General features: G+C 46.9%; 1 protein-coding gene across 21 annotated transcripts in view; it reads right to left on the bottom strand.

The window, feature by feature from the left end:
• PRR5L (proline rich 5 like) overlaps nt 1-23,952 on the bottom strand; it is a 174,654-nt gene that overhangs the window by 13,221 nt on the left and 137,481 nt on the right. For 16 of the 21 annotated variants that reach the window (XM_016920677.3, XM_054662213.2, XM_001153939.7 and 13 more), the window contains 3 exons: nt 19,090-19,181; nt 10,097-10,237; nt 5,212-5,338 (listed from right to left, as the gene is read on the bottom strand). In XM_016920677.3, the coding sequence (XP_016776166.2) occupies nt 5,212-5,338; nt 10,097-10,237; nt 19,090-19,181 (360 nt within the window). The remainder of the gene's footprint in view (nt 1-5,211; nt 5,339-10,096; nt 10,238-19,089; nt 19,182-23,952) is intronic. The other 5 variants (XM_054662220.2, XM_063782876.1, XM_063782874.1 and 2 more) reach the window with 1 other exon arrangement.

The raw sequence follows: 23,952 nt of genomic DNA, 5'->3' as shown, positions 1-23,952 counted from the left end.
CAGAGATACAGACGACAGCACCCTGGAAATTCAGAGGAGAAGGAAGAGAAGTCACAAAGCCTATTTCAGATGGGCTGTGCTTCTCTAGGCTTGACTTACAGACTGAACCACTCACTCACAGGAGAGGTCTGTGCCAGGTCCTGGGGTACAAAATCCCTGCTCTCAACGAGCAAGCTCAGTGTAAGGGAGAGGCTGAGAAATAGGACATGGCAATACAGCAAGGCAAGGCCAAGGATGTGGTTTGGGATCCAGGGGAGGGATTGGGGAGGTACACACAACCTCCCCGGGGAGTGATTCCACGGACGCCAGGCCGCCTTTAGCTGGGCGTCCATAACATAGCAGGCAGCTCTACCTGGCCCTTCCCTGAGACAGGGCAGCTTCTTCCTCCTGCTGATCCTGAATGGAAGGACAGGGCCTCTGTGCTCAGCCCTCTGTGGCTCAGAAGTTGCTCTAGGCCACACAGCTGAGCCCCAGCTCTTGTGGTTTCCAAGGCCCTGCTCTCTCCACAGCTGCCTCAGCCTCTCTCCCCCTGCTGATGACTCACAGGAGAGGCTACAGCTCTTCCTTCTACTTTCTGGGTGGAATGTTTTCATCCCAAGATTGGGTGTGGGCAGAGCCAGGACCACAGGGACCGCAAGGCTGTGTTGAGTCCCCCGGGCAGACAGCGTTTCCTTGCTAAGTTCCCGCCAGACTCCAGAGCCAAGCCTCAGACAAGTGCGTCAGCTGTGTCCCCACTGGGAGGTCAGGCCTGCTGGGCCCCTTGGGAGGCCTTAAAACTGAACGCCAGGCCCCGGGCTGGCAGACAGCGACCGACACTCTTGCTTCTTGTTCTCCTCCCCAGCCTTTTTCTTCTCTGCTCCCGGGAAGGCAGGGCCCTGTCACCCAGGGAAGGGAATCTCCCACTAAGGGACTGATTACCCTGTGGGTACCCCCTGGGGCTCCAAACCAGCCCTTCCCTTGCAGTGGTGCCCTTTTAGCGGGAAGAGGGCCGGGTCCTGCCATTTCAGCTGGCATCTCCAGGCCACCTCTGCCTCCTCCTCTTCCCTTTCACACGGGGTGAGGCCAAGGGGAGGCTTTATTCCCTCCTCACTCACGAGGAGCCCTGCTGAACACTGGCATTCACTGGCATTCATCCCCTGCACCGAAGCCAGCAAGAGCAGCTCCTTTCAAACCCCCAGAGAGAAGCAAAGCCTGGATAAGGCTGTCCTCGGGTCCTTTGTTGGGGACTTGGTTCCCAGGCTTTTGATCTCCCGGGCTCCCTGGCCAGGCCCCACCGGAGCGACCGCCATAATAAGGCCATTGTGACCCCAGCACACCAAGCCCGTGGTGGGCGTCCCTCTCCAGGCTGGCACCTGAAAGCCGTGAATGCTGGCTTGTCACGCAGAGAAGTTACAGTATCCTGAAGGAGAAGGGCCCTCCCCCAGGCAGACACAATGGACGGAGGCCTGTGGGAGGCCAGGGCCTTTGTGTGGGAGAAGTCGAGCGTGCTGCTGAGTGTGTGCTCGGAAGGGCCCTGCAAACATCAGGGAAACAGCCTGGAGACTTCGGGGACTTGAAAGATGGGGCAAAGGCCAGCCTCTGAGGAGTCGGCCTTTTAAAAAAAGTTTCACTATCCTCTTCCTCCTCCCTCAGCAACTCCCATGTTGCAGAAAAGTGGCTGCTTTGGAGAGGGCGGCACATTCTCTCTCACTCTCATCATGGGCCTCTGACCTATGCATACCCAGGGGTGAGGCCTGGCTGGCAGGAAGGGACACCTCCCGAGAATCCTCCTGCAGTCAAACACAGGCGCGGGCGCGTGGGTGCAGTGCGGAGCCCCGGGAATAAACCGCTTCTCTGGCTCTGGTCACCTACCCTGCGGGTGACCTGGAGACTGAAAGCACAACAGTACCTTGGAGGATGGAATGAGTTACGTGCCAAAACCCTGGTCAGTAATCCAGCGTGAGTGGTGGCTTCTGAAGGGATGGGTGGCCCCCCTACCCTCCGCTGCCTGTGACCACGCCTACCTGCGACCACGCCTACCTGCGACCACGCCTACCTGCGACCACGCCTACCTATCCTCCGGCCCAAGTGAGCTACAGCAAAGCCCTCCCATAGGTAAAGGGGTTTATCACCCCCAACCCAACTCCTTAGTTTTTACTTCAGCCAGCGATCTCAATGCTCCCCTCCCACAGGCAAAATAAACCTTTTACTAAGGGGTAGACGGAGGCCCTGAGAGTCCTCTCTTTATCTGGAAAGCAGTGTCCTCAGTCAGGATGGGCACTGCTGTGACCATTTTAGCTTCTTAGTATCCAGAGACATGGGGTGAAATGTCTGGCTTAGGATCCCTCTTGGGCTAAGGAACACCTCCTGGGCTGTCCCTTAGTAAAGTCACCTCCTCAAAGTTAGCAGCGGTCAGTGGGGGTGGGGGTGACGGTAGAGCATGTGGGGCAGCTGATAAAGTATCCACAGCTTGAGGCATTGGAATCCTGGCTCCATGTTACCTTAATCCTCACTTGCTTCCCCTGTAAACCTGGGAACAGCAGTGTCTGCTCGATGGTCCAGCATCCAGCACCCCCAGCACCATGCCCAGGACGAGGTCTGTGTCCAGTAGCTCCCCTTGCCATCAGCTTCCTTGCAACTCTGAAGCCCTTTCAGGTCCTCTAACGCTCCTTCCTCTTGCTCACCTCCTGTCCTCCAAACCCTCCCAAGCTCCTCCCCTTGGCCTGGGGATAGTCATCCCTCTCTGTTTACTCAGCTAACTTATATTCATCCTGCAGGTCCCATCACAGACATCATTACTTCCTCCAGGTAGTCTTCCCTGATTCCCTAGTCAAGATGAAGTCCCTGTGCCCTGGGACCCGTGGCCCCTGTACTTTCCCCCTCAGAACATGTGTACACTGATGAGACACTGCCTTGTTTGTGACTTCTTCCCTGGGCTGTGTGCTCTGGAGGGCAGGGATGGGTTGGCTTCATTTACAGATAGAGCTATAGCACCTCCCAGTGTGCCAGGACAGGGTCTTAGTACACATTTGCTGAAATGATAATTTAAAATTAACCAAAAGAGGGTCACATCCTTCCCTCCCCGCCCCTAGTGCGACAACTCTCCAGAGGCAGGGACTGTCCTAGGTACAAGAATAAAACCTTGAGTCTTTGCTTTATAATTTGGCAAAAGTGTGCATTATTCTTATTTTAGCTGGAAAGCTAAAGCTATCCCCTCTTAGAGTGAGTCCTCACTGAACAAACTTCCCAATTGACTCTTGTTCCTGGGATAGGACACCAAAATATGCCACCACAAAATATGCCTCTTGGGCATAAGGATTTATGAACTGAAGGCAGTTAAGAAGCAGATACAGGAAGCTCTCTGTCCTCCCTCTATTTGCTTAAAGGCAGGATATAGATGTATAAAGACAAACGGTATCCCATCCCACTTCTACCAGGGAGAGCAAAGGTTAACCACTGAAGACAATTTTAGACCCTTATCAGCCAGCAATGCCAACAGAGAAACCTACATGAACAAGCCTCACTAACCAGCCCTTATCTGCCATCTATTTCCCTTGCCACAAGCTGCCACCCCTGAAGACTCAAAGTTGTTTTTCTTTGCCTTATCACTTCTCTAGAAATTTATTTTTTGTTGTTGAAGATGCTATATAAGCTGGAATTCAAAGCCATGTATTTAAGAACTACTAACTCCCTGGGTGTGACCCATGTATGTATGAAACATACAGTTTTAATAAGCTGCTGTTTGTTTTTCTCCTGTTAATGTGTTACAGGGGTCTGTTCCAACTAAGAGCTTAGGAGAGTTGGAAGAAAAACTGTTTTTCTTCCTCTACACTGGCATTAGGCCCAAACAATGGTGGCGTTCCTGCCATGGCCCAGCTAACCTGCTGACGTCCTGACAGCTCCCTGGATGCCCCGGTGCCCCAAAATTCAGTGAGCTGAGCCAGCAGGAAGGTGGACTCCAGGGAGACTGCAGCAACATGGCACCCCAGCTCAGAGTGGGGCTGCAGAAGACTGTTTTCCTTCAGTGTCATTGAAACTCTGGCCCATTCCAGCTCCTGGGAGGAATGAGTGAGGAAGGGAGGGAGGAAGGAGAAGAACCAGCAGGCAGCAGGCTGGGGCCAGCACCCTCCGATCTGTGGTCCCTGTGGTTAAGCTGGTGTCTCCAGAAAAACATGAGCAGGGCGGTGAAAACTGCCAGCTGGCCCTGGCTCTTGCTGTGGTAGAGAGGCCCAGGAAGGGGCAGGAACCTCACTGGAGGACGCTCCTTTCTTTGAAGCTCAACTACTACAACTCCATTAAAGTGAGAAGAGGGGGCATCAGGTTCCCAATTTGAGTAATCCATTTCCGCCTCTGCATCTCTCCATGGGTGCTGGCTCCCCTGGCCCTGAAGTACCGTTGCTGCCATCATCTAACATTTTTTGAGTGCCTACTATACGCCAGGCACCATTCCTGGGGACAGAACAATGAATAAAACATTTCTGCATTTTGAGCGTTTATATTTCAGACAATAACTGGGTTTTTTATTATTATAATTATTGGAAGCCTTATACAGCTATTTCTACAAAGACTGGTCTGAGAGCTATTTTGTATTATATTATAGAGATATTTGTACTGAACCCATCTAGACTGCAGTGTCACTGAGAGAAGGAACAGATCTGATTCATCTCCAGATTTTCCATGGTGCCTGGTACAGAGCCTGACACTCACTGATGCTAGGTTTACAGCCATCAAAAAAAGGCCCCAACAGGATTTGTCCCCAAATGCAAGAGCCCCTTTCCTTGCCATGTGGTGGTACCTACAGAAATGGAGTGGGAGACAGCAACTGGATAACATCTGGCCATGCATACAAGTTGGCCTGACATTTCCAGTTGGTTTCAAAGGGAAATCTATCTCAGGAGGTTTCTCTACTCAACCAGAGGGAGGGTGTAACAAAGCACAGTTTCTGGTGTCAGATACAGAAAGATTAATGTCCTAGGCTCATCAAAATGATCAAAGCCACTGATCAAAGATGTGGATCAGACAAGCACCACCGCAAAGGCACAGTATCGGTCCTTGGGGAGGAATCATCAAGGGGGAGAAGGTTACTGCAACCTCCAGAGGCCAGGAACGTGAGTGCTTAAGATGCACGGATTTGCACTGACCCGCACAGGAAGCAAAAGGCTGTGCTCAGTTAAACAGTGCAGGTATCATGATCACCGGGCCTCTTGACAACTTGAGAGCTGCACTCCTTACCCAGCGTGTACGTGGGGCCTGAGAAGCTACGGTCCCCGCTGATGCCAAGGAAAGGAGAAACCACTTGCTTCACCAGCTCCTCCAGTTGCAAATAACTCTCACTTGGGCCTGTGGGCTCGTGAACACTCTGGAAAATGAACAGCCAAGATACACAAAGTCAGTGTTCATTGCCATGACCAGCAGGTTCTCACTCAACAAATCCTGATTGTCCTCCTCCAATGTACAAGGCTGTGTTGCTGGCAGGCAGCATCCTTGCAGTTAGGATGAAGGAAACTGAGGCCTGAAGCCTTAGTCACTTGTCATGGGTCACTGCAATTAGAACTGTGCATGGTTAGTACCACAGCAGCCTCTCCCACTGGGCCACCAATGCAGTGTGGGTGTCCCACCTCCAAGGCTGAGATCTGGCTGGTCTCAAAGACAATAATCCTACCCATACCGTCATCGTGACTGGTTCATAAACAGCACAGAGACATTTAACATATATTAATGCACGGAGGTCTCCTGACAATGCAAAGAGGAAGGTGCTCTTATTATCCCCCTTCTGTGGATGAAGAACTAAAGACCCAGAGAGCTTAAATACCTTGAGCAGAAAAACACAGCCAGTAAATGGCAAAAACCCTGAACTGGAACCCAGGCTATCTGGCTCTGATCCCCTCTTCTGCCACTTGCTAACAGGCTAGAAAAGAAGAGAGGAAAGAATATGGAAAAGTTCAGGGCTGTAAGAGAAAGGGATACTTCTTTTTGAGCCAGGAATAGTTTTAGCACCAAGATGAAGAGCCAATTAAAAACCCCGGCATGACAGGAGTCCTCAAAGCTAAGCCCTGAGTAAAGAATGGTCAAAACCAGAAAGGAGCCAGTAACCAATGTTTTCTAGAAAACTGGCAGACTCCTGGGGAGTTCAGCTTCTTGCTGGAAAGGACTCAAACATGCTGTCATGTTGAGGGGCTGCAAAGACCACCTGGCAGGAGAGGGGACTGGCCAGGAAAGAAACAAATCTCCATGGGGCTGTGCCCAGCCCAAGGGGTTAACATGCAAATTCTCGAAATGCAGTAGACTCTAAATCACTTTCACTTTCAAAGTAGACTCCACTCCAGTGCAGTGTTTCAGGCATTGAAGGGGAAGCTGTTCAGGTAATGAGGCAGGAAGGGCTGACTCCTGCATGTTGGCAATCCCAGGGGGAGATGTAGGCTGCCAAGGAAACAGGCTCTTCCTTGGCCCCTTTTTGGTACCATTACACTGAGATGGGTGCGGCCAGGGGCTGGGGGAGAGAGGACACAGCTTCAGGAAATACAAGGAAGCTGAGGACGGGGCTATGGTGCAGATTTGGAGGTAGAAACAGGGCCAGAAGAGATGCAGAGAAAATGAGTGGCTTCTCCCCCAAACCTTCCATACCTGCTAAACAGGGAGGGACCACAGAAAAAGGAGAAGTGGCAAAAGGTGGGAAAAAAATGGATAATGAACACGTGATTTGGAGCTGGATGGTTTTCTCTCAGAAAAGTTGCTGCTGAGAACTTGGCTTGTGCACAGCCCTCTAGGAAGGTGCTGTCCTCAGCCCTTGGCTTGGCTGCCAAACAGCTATGGAATTTGTGTGGTCCAGCGTAAAATGAAAATGCAGGGCCTCGTGTTCAAAAATCATTAAGAATGTCAAACGGTGATGGGAGAAAATAAAACCAAGCTCAGGGTCCTCCGAGTACAGGCTGCACACCCTGCCTGGCTGGGGCCCCTGAGAATGCACCATTCCGGTGGTCTCAGGACCTGTCTGCATCAGCTGGGAGGAAACAGATCTTCACAGTGGTCAATATCTCTGATTCTGCCTCTCACTGGGGCAGTTTGAAGGCAGAGCACATGGCCCCCTGTAGGAGTATTTGTACACCTTGGGAAGGGTGGAGTTGGGTCAGGGACATTGTGGAAGAGCGACAGAAAAGACGGAGCTGAAGGCCTAAGAAAGAGCTCTTTTCTCTGTAGTAGGGTCAGGTAGTTTTGAAAAATATCAGCCCCAGGTCTCATGGCACTGTGGAAAGTGCATGTCTAGGGAGAGAATGGACAATTCTAAGTACCGAGGCCCAAATTTCCTGTAGCAGATATGGCCCCAGGGCAGTGCCACCCGGAAGTTCCATTCAGATCCAGAGGCCATCGCCCTTGCTGCTCAAGATGGACTTGGGCCAGGGAAAGATCCGGGTTCTTCACAGTCACGCCCCCAGCCCCAGGCTCTAGAGCTCCTGGCAAGGAAGAACATGGGCCAAAGGCAACATTCCCAGGAAGCCCTCAGGGGAAGTGACGCCAGATGCCCTGCAGGAGAGAGGGACGATCTTTAATGGTCTGTAGGATGCCTGTGGGGCGTTTCCGAGTACCCTGGGAGACTGCAGAAGGGAGGCAGTAGTTGCCTAGAAAGGCTAAGTGGAGGTAGGAAGACAAGGGCTAAGGGATGGGGAGCAATCCAGCTCTCTTATAAATGAGTACAAGACCTTGAGAAAGGTCGCCACCTTCTCTGAACCTCCATCTCAGCTGTGAGATGGGAAAAATAATGGTATAGACACAGGAGGAACCATTTCCTTGCCTGACTTTCTGGAAATTCGCCATGATCCCAGAGCTTCTTTGACTGTACTTCCCTCTGCCAAGAGAAGAAGCCCTACATGACGGTCACCAACATGGGTGTGAGGTCAGGGACCCAGCATCAGTCCTGCTCAATCTTCTACTAGCTGGTGCTATATTCCCTGGACAGTGTTTAATTAATACCTATTATGTGCCAAAGACTGTGCTGGGTGCTGAGGGCACAAGGGCAAGGAGAAAACATTGACCTGCCTTGATTAGACAGGGGCTTGAGGACCCCAGAAGACAAAGTGTTCTGAGCAGGAGGAATGGTGATCACAAAGATCCCAGGGCAGCCAGGAGAAGCCAAGAAGACCAGAGCAGTGGGTAAGTCAGGTTCCAGGCAGGGATGGAAGGGTGGGAGATGCTGAAGGCCAGGGTACAGACTTGGGCTGTTTTTCTAAGATTGATTGGAAACCACTGAAGAGTTTGAGGCCGTCCCATGGAGAGCAAATGGGGGTGGGGACCAGAGTGCATGAGGGTAGATTCTCCTGGGCAAGCAGTCTCACCTGTCTTTGGGGACTCAGGGGTATGATGACAGCTTTCTCATATGGCTGCAGGGCTACCTGGCACAGGGCCCAGAATGTTGGAATGTGATAGACACAGGCCCTCCTGTTCCAGCAGCAACAGGTGAGAGTCTTCACCTGCAGGACTGGATCAATTCTCCTTCCCACAAAACCAAACAAACCGCCACCGCCCAAAACACAAAGGAATCGCTTCTCAGCCCTAAACTATTATAAACTGATATGGGAAGATGGGAGCCCAACTTTCTGAATTTTCCTATCAGAATCCCAAAGGGCTCATTTTCAAGACTCCTTATTCAGGAAGCATGCTCTAATTAAGGCTTCTCAGACCCGAGCCCCACATGCATTTTTCTATCCCCCTCCTTCTCCATCTCTTCCATAAAAATACTTGACCTGGCATTCCGGGCAATTACACCCACCCTCATCCTATTAGGCAACTCTTCCTCCTCTCTAATTACAGGAAAGGGGGAGAATGCCCAGAAGGATGGCCCAGCTTCAAGGACTGAAAGAGAACACCAGCTGGGGGATGTGGGGGAAGGATTGGGGCCCCAATGCCTGACATTCCATCACTGCTGTGAGAGCAGCAAGGGGTCATCACTAGCCTGATCAAGGATGAAGCCATCTTCCCTGAGGAAGGGCTCAGAGCTAATGCTGCAGCATCTGAACTTGTTACAGAGGTGAAGAGGCATAGTAGTCACCTCTTGGGGGTGTCCCTAGCCAAAAACCCTACTCGTCGAGAATTGTGTGCCCCCACCCATAGGAATGAGTTTGCCAAGGCCATGTTTATACTGCTTGATCTTATTCAAGGGTCATGGCTGATTGGGCAAAGAGGAATCATCTAGCCCAAGCTGGACCAATTAAATTATTTCCTCTGGGGAGGAAGCATGGTGTGCATAATTCCAAATCTTACTGCCTCTTCCTAACTGAGGGACCTCAGGCAAGCACACAAACTTACTAGGTTTCATTTTCCTCACCTCTAAAATGGGAATAACAATGCCTACTTCATACAGTGATTGTCTGGATTATCTGATTAAGGAAACAACACACTTAATGTCCTTGGCCTGTGCCTGGCACATAGCCAAGGACCAATGTGTGTTAGCTCAAATTCCTAGTATTGATTTAGAATTGGGATTGAGTGACACTAGGCAGCCACTGGGCAGTCTCTTACTGGAAGCACATCAGCTGAGAGGTGTCACATTCGATCAGGTGCAAACCAAACACAGAACATAAGCCTGCAGGGAGAAAAAGACCAAGTCCAGGAAAGATAGGATAAGATGAAGACAGACAAAGTAGCCCAGATACAAGTAGAGACTAGAAAGTAGAGAAAGGATGGTGGCTTCATGGCCTGAGACAGCCTCATTCCTGGTTGTAATCCCTCCTGAAGTCCATCTGCCCTAGGAGCTTTTCAGGGAGTTCCTCATCTGCTTAAGCTAGGCCAAAGTGTATTCTTTGCTGTGACTTGCAACTTGTGGCTCCCTGGCATCACTGGAGAGGGGAAAAGGGCATCTACTTCCTGAATGAAAGACTATGCTTCCCTCATTCCCCAGTGTGGTCCTGGCACCAAGCACAGCACCAGGACCTAACAGGTGCTCAGTGAATGCACCTCAAATGAACAAATGAATGAATGAATGAACACGGGCCAACAAACTAAATAGTAGTAAGCCAAGCTAAGGTGCTCTGGTCACTAGTTTCCTTCCCCCTCATCTCAGAAAGGCAATCTCTTCCCTCGCTCCCTCCCTCTGCCTTGGGGCAAGTCTCCAGCACAGCCTCACCTGCAAGATGAGCAACATCTGGACAATGGACGAGGGCAGCTTGGACTGGGCCAGCAGCAGCAGGTCACCCAGCTTCACCTTCAGCAAGACTAGGTCTCGGAAGCCCAGCAGGGAGATCTGGCGGATAGTCAGCTCCTGGCCCTAGAGGGGACAGAGGAGAGAGGGCCGGGAGGTGAGAGCTTACTGAATCTGCCACCGACCATGTGGGGTTCAAGACAACACATGTTTATATAGCACCAAAGATGGGATGAGGCGTCTGCAAGGGCCAGTGTGTCTTTCAAAGAGCCAAAGACCTGGCTCCTCTAGAATTAAAATGCTGTTAAGATAAGGCATGACTCAACCTGCCTACCTAAATGACCGAAAGACAATACAAGGCACATATAATCAGGGCCACACTATTATAAGTGCTATGAGTGGTCACGAAGGAGAGAAAGAGAAAGATGGGAGAAACAAAGAGAAGATCAATACTACCTCCCTACATTCAAGGCCGTTTTCTCAACTTCATCTATAATATATCTGAACATCTATCATACAAATAAAGAAGGAAAACACAGGACCTCTTAGATTGTTGTATAAATACTGGTAATTTAGGAAGAAAATAAATAGGAAAGTAGGAGAAAAGGGATTTGTTCAATTGTGGGGATGGGGTAGGGAGCAGAAGGTGAAAATAATAACTATAAATAAGCTAACGTATTAAATTCTATGTGCTAGGCATGATTCTACATAGTTTAGATGTCAACATGTGTAATCCCCACTACCACCCTTTGAGATAGGTACCATTATAAAACCCATTTCACAGATGAAACACCCAAAAACCCAGAGAGTTACTCTAATTCAACCAAAGTACAGCTGCGTTTCAAACCCAAACTTCTTGATTTTAGAGCTGCTCAAGTTTCCCAAGACCAAAAGAAAAAGGAAGGTGCACTTTTCAGTCTCCTTTACACAATACATACAACATGCACTAAAAATCGGTTGTTCTTGGTAGAGCCAAACCCATTTCACAGATGAAACACCTGAAAACCCAGAGACTTACTATAATACACCCAAAGTAGAGCAGGGTTTCAAACCCAAACTTCTTGATTTTAGAGCTCAAGTTTTTCAAGAACAAAAGAGAAAAGAGGGTGCATTTTTCAGACTCTCCTTTGCACACATACATACAAATGCACACTAAAAGTTGGTTGTTCCTGGTAGAACCAAAGACATCATTAGGGTACCCTCCCAAGCTGACCAAGGTTTAAGGATGTTTTATATTTCCTGCAACTCCGTAGAGTTTTATAGAAACATGGTCAAGAGTGGTTTTGCTATCTCCATATCCCCTGACCCCCCACATCCAACAGATACACACAATCACCACCCATACCTTTCAATACTATAAAAAATTATAAATAGAGCTCACATTATGTTGGGTGCTTTAAATAAGTTATCTTATAATGAGAGACTTTGATTGGGTTTTATTCCTTCAATATCTTTTAAAAGTTCGCCAGTTGGTACTACCTCTGTTGGATGGATTGATGGACAGAGATGCTGAGGCAACAGGAGAGAGCCAGCATTAGGCAGCATTATTCTGGCCAGGTCCTGGCTCTTGCTCCTTTGTGATGCTGGAAGCAGAGGGGACATAAACAACTTTTTGTTCACAACCTTCCAGGGAAGTGAACAATAGAACTGTCTGATTTAAACTATAGAATGTGGGAAGAGAGAAAAAGGAAGACTGGGGCAGGCAACCTTCTAGAAACTAGAACAGCAATTCTGGTGGGAAGGAAAGACTGCAAAGCAAAAGGAAACAATTCTAGGACCTCCTGCTCCAACAACTGCCAAATCACTTTCCAGAACTGATTATCTAGGAATTCCCTAGAAGGTCATCAAGGCATCCCGAAGGACTCTTCATTCCCCTGAACTGCACTCCAAATAGACAATTATTTTGCCTTATTGTTTTTGGTTTTGTATTTATATTATAAAACATTTAAAGGCAAAGATTAAAACAGATCAGAAAAGGGGCTTAAGGTAAAGTTACAAGTCCTCTTCATCTAATCTCTTATTCTCACTCCACACTGGTAACTGCTCCTTGAGGTTTTTATTTATATTCTGGATTTCTCCAGAAAGTTCCTATATCCACAAAATCACATATAAAACCTTTAAACCCACACAGAGATTATACCCCTCCTACTGTTCTGCAGCTTGCTTTTGTTTCACTTTGTATATTTTGGACATCTTTTCATACCAGCACATATTGACCTCCCTCACTTGTAAGGCTGCGTAATATTCTACCACTATATGAACACACTGTGTGTAACCAACCATCTCCTGACCAAGATGCTTTCATTTGCACACGTGTGTGTGTGTTTCAAACATATTTATCCATGCCACGTTGGGCATATTTTATCAGCATATCCAGATTATTCTCCTGCAAAGGAAAATTACTCAATCCAAATATGCCTTTTAAAAGTCTTAAAAAAATACTGCCATGTTGCTCTCCAAAAAGATTGCATCCATTTGTACTCCCAGCAACAGTGTATAAGAGAGCCTACTGTCTTACACCAACTAGGGGGATGATTTCCTAAGTAGGATGACTAGGAAAATACAGCTCATAACCCCACTTAGGCAACGCTCAGGAGCTGTGCCCACACTTCCATAACAGTGCCAGTATATGGTAGACACTCAACAGTCACCCATTGTCAACTCATCTGCTCAGCCCATGACGTGGGAAAAGCTCATCCAAATAACTGGATTATCTGCTGTGATTCCAACACATTTTATTGTGCAGAGAATAATAATGATAATGATATTGATGATGATGGTGACAATTCTTAAGCCCTTACTGTGTGTCATATGCAAAATTAAGTGCTTTTCAAGTATTATCTCACTTACGCTTCTTAACACTCCTGTGAAGCAAGTTTTATTATTTTCTAGAAGAAAACCAAGGTTCAGAGAAGCAAAGTTATCTTCCCAAGAATATCAAGATGATAAGTGGCAGACTGACGATGTGAACCCAGGTCAGTGACATGGTTTGGATATTTGTCCCCTCCAAATCTCATGTTGAAATGTTTTCTCCAGTGTTATAGGTGGGGCCTAGCAGGAGGTGTTTGGGTCATGAGAGCGGATCCCTCATGAATGGCTTAGGTGCCCTCCCCTTGGTGATAAGTGAGTTCTCAATTAATTCACATGAGAGCTAGTTGTTTAAAAGAGCCTGGTGCCTCTTCCCCCATCTCTTGCTTCCTTCTCTCATCATGTGATACACCGGCTCCCCATCACCTTTCTGCCACGGTTATAAGCTTCCTGAAGCCTCACCAGGAGCAGATGCTGGTACTGTGTTTCATATACAGCCTGCAGGACTGTAAGCCAAATAATAAACCTTGTTTTTTTAAATAAATAAATTACCCAGTCTCAGGTATTCCGTTGTAACAATGCAAAATGAACTAATACAGAAAATTGGTGCTAAGGAGTAGAATGTTGCTATGAAGATACCTGAAGGTGTGGAAGCAGCTCTGGAACTGGGTAATGAGCAGAGGTTGGAAGAGTTTGGAGGGCTCAGGGCTCAAAAGATGACAAAAAGACAAGGGAAGGTTTGGACCTTCTTTGAGACTAGTTAAATGGTAATAACTAAAATACTGATAGAAATAGGGACAGCAAAGGCCAGGCTGAGGTGGTCTCAAGTGGAAATGAGGCAGTTATTGGGAACTGGAATAAAGATCACCCTTTTTATGCCTTAGCAAATAATTTGTCTGTATTGTGTCCATGCCCCAGGGGATTTGTGGGAGGTTGAACTTAAGAGTGATGACTTAGAGTATCTGGTAAAATAAATTTCTAGGGCGGGCACAGTAGCTCACACTTGTAATCCCAGCACTTGGAAGGCCAAGGCGGGTGGATCACAAGGTCAGGAGTTTGAGACCAGCCTAGCCAGTATGGTGAAACCCCATCTCTACTAAAAATACAAAAATTAGACTGGCATGGTGGCAGGCGCCTGTAATCCCAGCTACTTGGGAGGCTGAGGCAGGAGAATAGCTTGAACCCAGGAGGTGGAGGTTGTAGTGAGCTGAGATTGTGCCACTGCACTCTAGCCTGGGTGACAGAGTGAGACTCTGTCTCAAAAAAAAAAAATTATAAGAAGCAAAGCATTCAAGATGTGGCATGGCTGCTTCGAACAGCCTAAGATCAGGAATAGGTGTAAAGGAATGACTTAAAGTTGGAACTTATAATTAAAAGGAAAACAGAGCATAAAAATTTGGAAAATTTGCAGCCTGGCCATGCAGTGAAGAAGGAAAAGGCATTTGCAGGAGAGAAATATGAGAGAGCTGTGGAACAATCACTTCCTAGAGAGATCTGCATGACTAAAAGGGAAACAGGTGCTGATAGCCAAGACCAGAGTTTAAAAAAGGCATTGAAGTCATTTCAGAAACCTCTGGGACAGTCCCTCCCATTACAGGCCCAGAAGCCTAAAGGAAATAATGGTTTTGGAGGCCACGCTCAGGGAATGCCTAGTGCTACCTCAGGACACTGCTGCCCACATCCCAGTTCCTCTGGCTCCAGCAGTGGCTCAAAGTGCCCCAGGTACCATTCCAGCTGTTACTCTGGAGGGAGCAAGCTATAAGCCTTGGTGGCTTCCACATAGTGCTAAGTCTACAGGTGCACAGAGTACAAGAGAGAAGGAGGCTTTGCAGCTTCCACCTAGATTTCAGAAGATGTATAGAAAAGCCTGGGTGCCCAAGCAGAAGCCTACCACAGGGGTGGAGCCCCCACAAAGAGACTCTACCAGGGCAGTGCCAAGGGGATATGTGGGGTTGGAGCCCCTGACACTTCCTAGTGGAGCCGTGGGAAGGGGGTTCTTGCCCTCTAGACCCAAGAAGGGTAGAGCCACCGGCTTGCACCCTGAGCCTGGAAAAACCACAGGCACTCAACTCCAATCTGTGAGAGCAGACCCAGGGGCTGGAACCCTTCAAAGCCACAGGGGCAGAGCTGCCCAGGGCCTTGGGAGCCCATCCTTTGCATCAGTATGCCCTGGATGTGGAACATGGGGTCAAAGACTATTTTGGAGCTTTAAGATTTAATGTCTGCTCTGCTGTGTTTCAGACTCAAGTGGGGCCTGCTGTCCCTTTCTTTTGGCCAAATTCTCCCTTTTGGAATGGGAATGTGTACCCAATGCCTGTGCCACCATTGTATCTTATAAGTAAATAACTTATTATTGATTTTACAAGCTCATAGGTGCAAGGAACTTGCCTTGAGTCTCAGATGAGACTTTGAACTTTTGATTGAGTTGATGCTGGAATAAATTAAGACTTTAGGGGACTATTGGGCAGGAATGATTGTATTTTGCGATGTGAGAAGGACATGAGATTTGGAGTACCAGGGGCAGAAAATATGGCTTAGATATTTGTCCCCTCCAAACGTCGTGTTGAAATGTGATCTCCAATGTTGGAGGTGAGGCCTAGTAGAAGGTAGAGTCATGGGGACAGATCCCTCATGAACGGCTTGGTGCCCTCCCCTTGGTAATGAGTGAGCTCTCACTCTTTAGTGAGTTTTCACTCTATTAGTTCTCACTCTATTAGTATGAGAGAGCTAGTTGTTTCAAAAAGTCTGCCACCTCCTCCCTGTCTCTTGCTTCCTCTTGCCGTGTGATACACTGGCTCCCCTGTTGCCTTCTGCCATGAGTGAAGGCTTGCTGTGGCCTCACCTGGGGCAGATGCTGGCAACTACACTTCTTGTTCAGCCTACAGAACCATGAGCCAAACAACCCTCTTTTCTTTATAAATTACCCAGTCTCAGGTATTCCTTTATAGCAACACAAACAGACTAACACAGTCAGTCATGAGCTAACTCTGCAGCTCATGCTTTGAACCACTTTGTTCCTCTTTGGCGCTACTCCCCCTCCCTCATTTCTTCCCCAGATTATTCTGTTGCCATCATTTCTTCATATGAAATACCTGTAGTCATTTGGGTCTAGACTGGGCATGGGTAGTTATAGCACTCACCTGGAGAACATGATGGATTTTGCCTTTGGGACTTCTAAGCCCATGGTTAAACATTACACTCTTAGAAGAAAAGGCCTGGATTTATAAGTGACCAGCAGGGCATACTGAATCAGTACCTAGTACCTCCTGTGTTTAAAGGTGAGTTTAACCGGGCCAAGGACAGCAACATGCCACAACCATTTATGTTAGAACTGGCTCCAATATCCCAATCTCTCAATATCTAAATTCCTCCCCAGCATAGGCGGGGGGGAAGTTTTATCTTCAGAACTCCTCGCTGGTTCCCAACCCATAAAGGCCTTTTCTATATGCAGAATCTGGCCTTTGATGCAAGCAGAAAATACTTTTAAGGGAGGGTATGGGGTACCCGGTTTATACCAACCTGCCACATAAACAAGTTAATCATTGCTTTCTTGCTTTCTTAGAGAATCATTGCTTTCTTAGAGGATCATTTGGGGCCATTAACCAGAGCACTGGCTTGTTACCAGGCCTTAGCCATCTCTTAGGCCCACAATGAATCAGAGAAGGAATTCCTACTAATCCAGAATTCACTTTTCTGTTCTTGTTTTAGGCTTGATGGGGAAAGCATAACAAAACCAAGCCTGTCTCCTCACAACCTACGTACTCCAAAAAAAATAACAGTGCATATCCCTGTTACCCAAATGCCATCCAGTTTCTCTAGGCTAAGCACAAAGAAAAAGTAAAGCCTAAGAGATACAGTCCTATAAAACTATAAATATGTGAACCTGGATCAGCTGAGAACAAAAAGGAGGAGGAAGGCACAGTTTGCCTTTTTCTGGGTATGCTATATACCTTTGATGACCATTTGCTGCAGATCTTCGCCACCTCCCCGGAATATTCCCTGTCCACAATCTGAATATGGACATGCCCACCTCACCCAAACCCAATTCAGCTAATTGAATAAAGCAGGGTTAGCACATGCGAATGGCCTCAGGAGTTGACAGGAAAAGGGAAGCCAGCAAGGTGGGGGCCATGGCAAACTCGAGAAGAGAAGCAGAATTCAAGTCAATCATTGGGGAGTGAGGAGGTGAACAGGGGCAATATTAATTGTTGCCAGATCTTACCATCTTCCAAGAGAACCAAAACAGAGCTATCCTTAGACCCACATGTCTGGGCTCCTGCCTGGCTCTGAGCTTTTAAAACCCCCCTCCCCCACCTTTGCCCTCTTGACTATACTGGGGCTATGTCCACCCAGATTCCGCACTCTCCATTCTAGAACCATCTGGACACCTGCACCCTGGAATTCCCTATACAAATGGCCTGAAGAGAGACCCAGGGCCCCTCGAAATGGTGGTACCATGTTGCTGTCCTGGGTCTGGTTCAGTTTGCCTTTAAACACAGGAGGCGCCAGGTACTGATTGAACATGCCCCTTTGTCCACCTACAAATGCAGGTCTTTCCTGCACACCCCTTCTAGTAGGGTTGCCAGATAAAACACAGGATGCCCAGTTAAATTTGAAGAGTTTTTCAGTATAAATATGTCCCAAATATTGCATTATTTGCTTATATATGCAATTCAAATATAACTCAACATCCTGTAGTATTTATTTATTTCGAGACAGGGTTTTGCTCTGTCACCCAGGTTGTAGTGCAGTGGTGCAATCTCAGCTCACTACAGCTTCAATCATCTGGGCTCAAGTGATCCTCCTACTTCAGCTTCCCTAGTACCTGAGACTACAGACACAAGTCACCATGCCTGGCTAATTTTTTTTAATAGAGATGGGTTGTCATCATGTTGCCCAGCCTGGTCTCAAACTCCTGGGCTCAAGTGATCCACCCACCTCAGCCTCCCAAAGTGCTGTGCCCGGCCAACATCCTGTATTTTTATTTGCTTAATCTGGCAACCTTATCCCCATGCCTATCTTCCTGAGACAAGACTCACTGATGGCTGATGAGCGACTACTGTAAGGAAGGGGAAGGTTTCTGCAGGCTACAGGACAGAAGCTTCTACCTGTACTATCTTACTGGAAATGTTATGGGGTGGGTCTAACATGGAAAATGGAATCTATAAGCATAATCTCCCAGGTTTTAAATATTTGACAAATGTTTTCAGCAATCCAAAATTCCTTTAAAACACTGTTCAGACCAAACAATCTATGTGGTATAAGGTCATTCTACCCATTGCTTAATGGCTGTGTTCCTCTGCATATGACGCCCACACTTCAACAATACCTAATTACATACGAAGCCTCAACCCCAGTGGGAGGAGAGAAAAGTGAGTACACTGCAGCTTAAGTGAGAGAGACATGTATTTTGGAGAGGAACATCTATGGGTCAACCTCCCTTAGTGGTGGCTTCAACCTGGCAGTGACCATCGTGGTATTAGCTCTACAGAGACAAGGGGGCAAGGATATCAACACAAATGGTAGGAGTGGAGATCACAGAATAAGAATACTAGAGGTGTCTTTCATATTTTATTCTAAATTCCTTGTTTCATAGGAGATACAATGGAGCTATGCTCACAGAAGATAAATGACTCTGCCCAAGCCCACACTCTTGAATCTAAGTCTACAGATTCCTAGTCCAGCATTCTTCCTACTAAATCACGTAGGATCCCTTACAGAGGAACACGGAATGTTACTCCTTTTTCATAATTTGAATGCGACAGCAAACTTGCTTTAAAATTGTGCTTCACAAAAAAAAGGAGGGGGGGAGAGAAGAAAGATAGAGGCAGGGGAGAAGGAAAGAAAAGAAACAAGAAATCTCCCTTCCCCCATCTTCTGTACTTCTGAAAACTAAGAAAAACAAACCACTCCAAGAATATAGACATACTCAAAACCAAGAGGGTAACAAGAGCCTACAAATTGCTAGTTATGCAGGCATTCTTCTTCACTTGAAGTTAGGCACTAAATATAGAACCAGAGAGCCCTTAAACAATCTCTAAACTCCTTAACCAATGCAAGCACCCAATCTCCAAGTTTTCTCCCATTTACCAGGAGCCCTCATGCCGCAAGGGCCAGGAGAGAAGACAGATCGCTGAGGATGGCAGGAAGTGTTCCCCAATGAGACTAACCTGAACTGGATAAAATATTGCCTGCAGGGTAGGGAGAGTCTCAGTGAAGAAGTGGTCCCAGACTTCAGCCAGAACCTCAATGCGATTTTCACCTACAAGAGGGCGAGAAGATGGGAAGGGAGGAAGAAAGAAAAGAATTCGTCATTACTTGTAGGAGAGGCCAGAAGACAGTTCCACATAAAATGTCAAGCTGCACATGCTAAAAAACTTGCAGCCAGGAGCTATTAAAGCCCAGAGAGCAGAGGTGTGGTGCTACAGGATCTTAATTCCAGGCTAAGACCAACAGAAATTCTCAGGGCAGAAATATATTCCATCTCACAAGGGTGCATGTATTGATCCTAACTCTCTGGTCTTACTAATAAGTAATCTAAACTTACTAGTCTTCACTAGTAAGACTCTGAATGGGAGGCACAGCATTAGGTGTGGGGAGGAAAGAGAGTGCATTACTTACATTTGATCTACAAGGTTTTCCTATAGTAAATGTAGGACTGGGTGGGAAAACTCAACTGAAAATATGCAAATATGCCTTTCCATCCTCCAATCCAGAAAAGGGAGCTGACATCTTAAAATCACATAGTAATTGTTATTACATGAATGGTTACAACATTATACAGCACTATGCTAGTTTACTTACCTATAAGATATCTCATGACTAGACTCTAATACCCCCGCTTTACAGGCTCAGAGAGGCCAACTAACTGCCCCAAAGTCACACAGCTCGAAGGCAGAGCTGTGATTCCAGAACCCATGCTCTTGGCCAATCTTATCCAGGAAGATCATGTGCACAGCTATATACTGTTTTGTTTTCTTACTCATTAAGATACTGGCTTTATTCTGGGTTTCAGCTGTCAATGGAGAGAGGCAGAAAGAGAACTTGGAAACTGTTTCCTCCACCCACTTTACAGTAACTGGGAAGGCAGCATTCTCTGAAAAGGCCATCTGCAAAACACAGCAGCTGCCTCCTGATGCTGTCCCTACTCACCCTGAGGATCAGGAAGCCTAAGCTATGGCCAAGTGTCCCTGCTACCCCAGGCTGGAGAGCACACAGGTCACCCAATGCCATCAGAAGGCTGTGTGAGGAACTCTGCACCTCCAGGAAAGACGGGCCCTGGCAGAGAGGAGCCTGCACAGCAGTTGCTGTTTAATGACCTAGATATCAGAGCTGATATTGGTCACTGCCTCTGCTCATCCCAGGTAGAGAAACTGGGTCAGCCAAGATTAGACACTGAGAGACGCGTTTGGCAAGACACCGCCAGTTCCACTGAATAAATCTTGAAAGATTCATTTGGCGCCTCCCGTCTATTAATTTAATGGGCAATAAAAGCAGTGGCTGGGGAGAGAGAATAGAACAAGGGCATGACTAGTAGCCAGGAGGTCCAAAGATGTGCAGATTTTGAAAGGTCAGGGTGAAATTCACAGGGGGAAAATGCAAATCCAGGGCACCCTCAACTTTCCTGTGCAAACCACTGATCACACTTTATCGGAACAGCTTATTCACTTCTTCTCTGTCTCGTCACTGGAACGGGAGTGGGAATGGAGCCCCATCTGTCTTGCTCATCATAGTGCTTAGCATGGTGCAGCCACTTCAATAAATCAATCTTTTAAAATCTTTGCATGAATGGATGGAAAGTGCCAAGTGTATAGATTTTTGCAGATACTGGGGCTGGTGAGTGGAAGGAGATTACCATTTAACCCAAATATGGGACAGTGTAGAACAGGACTTAATAGTTAGCATGAACATTTTCCTTTGCTCCTAGGATAAAGAAAACATCAATAATATGATCTACACAGCCCAGGAGAATCTGCCTCCTCCTTCTGGGTCTTGATCCTCTCTTTTGTATTCCTGTCAGCCTTTGGGCTCTAATCATCCCTCTTTCAGTCACCATTCTCTGTCATGCCACAGGGCCTTTGCATATGCTAGCCCTTCTGCCTTGACTGCTCTTTCTCTCCCTTCTTTACCTAACCTACTTCTGTTTATCTTTCTAGTTGCAGCTTGAACATCACTTCTAGGGGAAAGTCTCTCCCCATTGGTCAAACCACCCCGCTGCAGATTGTATTCTTAGTACTTGTCCTAGGTACAGTTTTATACTTGGTGATGATTTGATTCATGTGTGAGCTCCATGAGGGCCTGTAATGCTGTGATGGTTTTTCTGATTCCTGACTCCCCAGCACCTAGCAAAGTACTGACTCATAGTAGATAATCAAATAAACATTTGATTGAAGCAGTCACCATCCTCTTTCAAATATAGGCTATGCTGTTTCACTGCAGGGAGGAGGAGGGGGAAGTCTAAAAGGACCCTCTCACAATCTGAGTCACCCTGGTTCCTAGAACCAAGGTGAACTCCAGCACCTGGATAATTTACCCCAAAGGGCAAATGGTTACTCCAGCTTCTTTGTTGATGTCCCTTATCTTAAGCCTTCTACAACCAAGACAAGCAGAGGCCCTCTTGACCTGAAGGAGGGGAAGAAGAGAGAACCTTGCAGGTCAGCACTGGTGCCTACTTACTCCCCCTTTCAATGCCAAGACAGGATGCTCATTGGCACACAAGGTAATTCTGCAACCCAGAAGCAGTAAGACGCCTCCCGAGAACCCAGGTCTAATTGCTGGCTGCAAACTTCAGAGAGTAAGGGAGGTTTTGGAAAGTGTTCAGAGAAGAACATCTGACAGACACAGACACAGCAACAGGGTAGCCCTGGGGGAGAAAGAGTTAAAGAACACAGGTGCCTTCCCTTCCAGAAACAGCCCATAAGTCAAGGACTTAGCTCCCTTCAAAAATGAAGGGGGTTGGATGGATGGTTCTAGGTGACCGTCCTATAAATCTGCCCTCTAATGTAACGCAGCAGTTTAGGTCACCAGAAGTATATAGGTAAGTATAAGAAACTTCCTAAGACTCAAGGTCACTAAGGCTCTACAAAAGTTGAAGTTAACATGGCATCTTCTGCCCACAAAACAGCAATAAGTGGATATGAACAGCCACCTGTCTTTTCTGCATCAGCAAAGAAGGGGTGTGTATATATAGACATGTAAGTACCTAAGCAGAGATGTCGACAAAGAGGAGTTTGTTCAGTGACTGGACAGATCATATTAATTGTTTTCAAACTTTGTTTTATAGCAAGTTTTATCCAAACACAATTTTTCTTGGCGTTCTAATACATAAAATTAAAAAGTAGAGATGCCTGGTTGAAGATGGCAGAGTCCCTTAAAGGTTCCCCACATGCCTATTCACTGTACAGAAAAGGCCCCAACACCCAGAACTCTAGGACTAGAAGAGACTCAGAGAATATGCCAGGCCTGGTGCTCTCAGGCCATGCCAGGGCAGGGGGACAGAATCTTGGATGAACTTTGTTCATCCTGTCTAGCCCCATTTCTGAGTTTTCACTCTGAGTGTATCTATGATGAGGGTTACTTGGGTGAGAGACATTCAACTTCCCCTTTTAAGGGCACTTGAACCTCTGGTTTTATTCAGTATCTTTTTCATAGAGCTGTTTTTCCACATTTCCAGGAGCTTGTAATAACTCCCCAGATAACATACATACAATTAATATGGCCAGGGATAATGTTTCCTTTCCCTCCCTTTACCACGCAGTTGTCTTCCACATTTTTGTACTAGCCTGACTCCAAAATGCAAAAGAGGGCTGGGCACAGTGGCTCATACCTGTAATCCCAGCACTTTGGGAGGCCAAGGCGGTGGATCATTTGAGGTCGGGAGTCAAGACCAGCCTGGCCAACATGGTGAAACGCCTACTAAATATACAAAAATTAGCTGGGCGTGGTGGCACGTGCCTGTAATCCCAGCTATTCAAGAGGCTGAGGCATGAGAATCACTTGAACCTGGGAGGTGGAGGTTGCAGTGAGCCGAAATCATGCCACTGTACTCCAGCCTGGGCCACAGAAGTGAGACTCTGTCTCAAAAAAAGAAGCAAAAGAGCCACTAAATTCTTGGTCAAAGCAAGTCACCTAAGAATAAGCCCCTTCCTTTGACACATGAGAGGATAAAGCTAATGTAGCATACACATAAAATGGAATATTAGCCTTAAAATAAGAAGGGAATCCTGTCACATGCTACAACATGAATTTGAGGACCTTATGCTGAATAAAACTAAGCCAGTCTCAAAAGGACAAACACCGAATGATTCCACTTATAAGATGCCTAGATTAGTCAAAGCATGGAAACAAAAAATAAGATGGTGGCTGTCAGGGGCTGAGGAAAGGGGGCAATGTTGGGAGTTGTTCAAAGGACATGGAGTTTCCGTTTTGCAAGATAAAGTTCTAGAGATCTGTTACACAACAATGTAAATATAATTAACACTACTGAACTGTAAAGTACTGAAATTATAAAGAGGGTATATTTTATATTGTGTGGGGTTTTGTTTAACCACAATTTAAATTTTTTTTCTAAAGGTCTTGGGTTATTGGGTATTTATAAGGTTGAAAAAAAAATGTCATCGATGTATTCAAGGGAAGAATGGCTACAGGTTCAGCCAACTCTCAAATGTGCAAAGGTTAATTTCTAACCTCTATTCTTCCCAAGGCTTGGTAAGCATTTACTGTTTGCCAGACCTTGGAACTTTCCAGCGTCAGTTTCTCATTTTCCTTCCTACTTTACTTTGTCTTTCTAGGAGCCCCTTTCCTGGACACACTAGTATCTTTCCCAGGGAATGGGAAGAAACAAAAGGATGATGACATGACACCTAATAAGTCTGGATCTGGAAGTAAGTTTGATCTATGGCTCATTAGGCTGGAGCAGAAAAAAAAGAAAGGGTCCAGTATGTTCACCTGCTGTGTGCCAGGTATGGCGTTACACCACTCATGTGCCTTATGTTCCCTACAACCCCTCACCCCAATTTATCACTTCAAAAATG

The sequence above is a fragment of the Pan troglodytes genome, chromosome 9 (genome assembly GCF_028858775.2).
Source record: "Pan troglodytes isolate AG18354 chromosome 9, NHGRI_mPanTro3-v2.0_pri, whole genome shotgun sequence".
Taxonomy (NCBI): Eukaryota; Metazoa; Chordata; class Mammalia; order Primates; family Hominidae; genus Pan; species Pan troglodytes.
The sequence above is the reverse complement of the archived record's forward strand: the minus strand, read 5'-3'. Positions and strand labels throughout refer to the sequence as shown.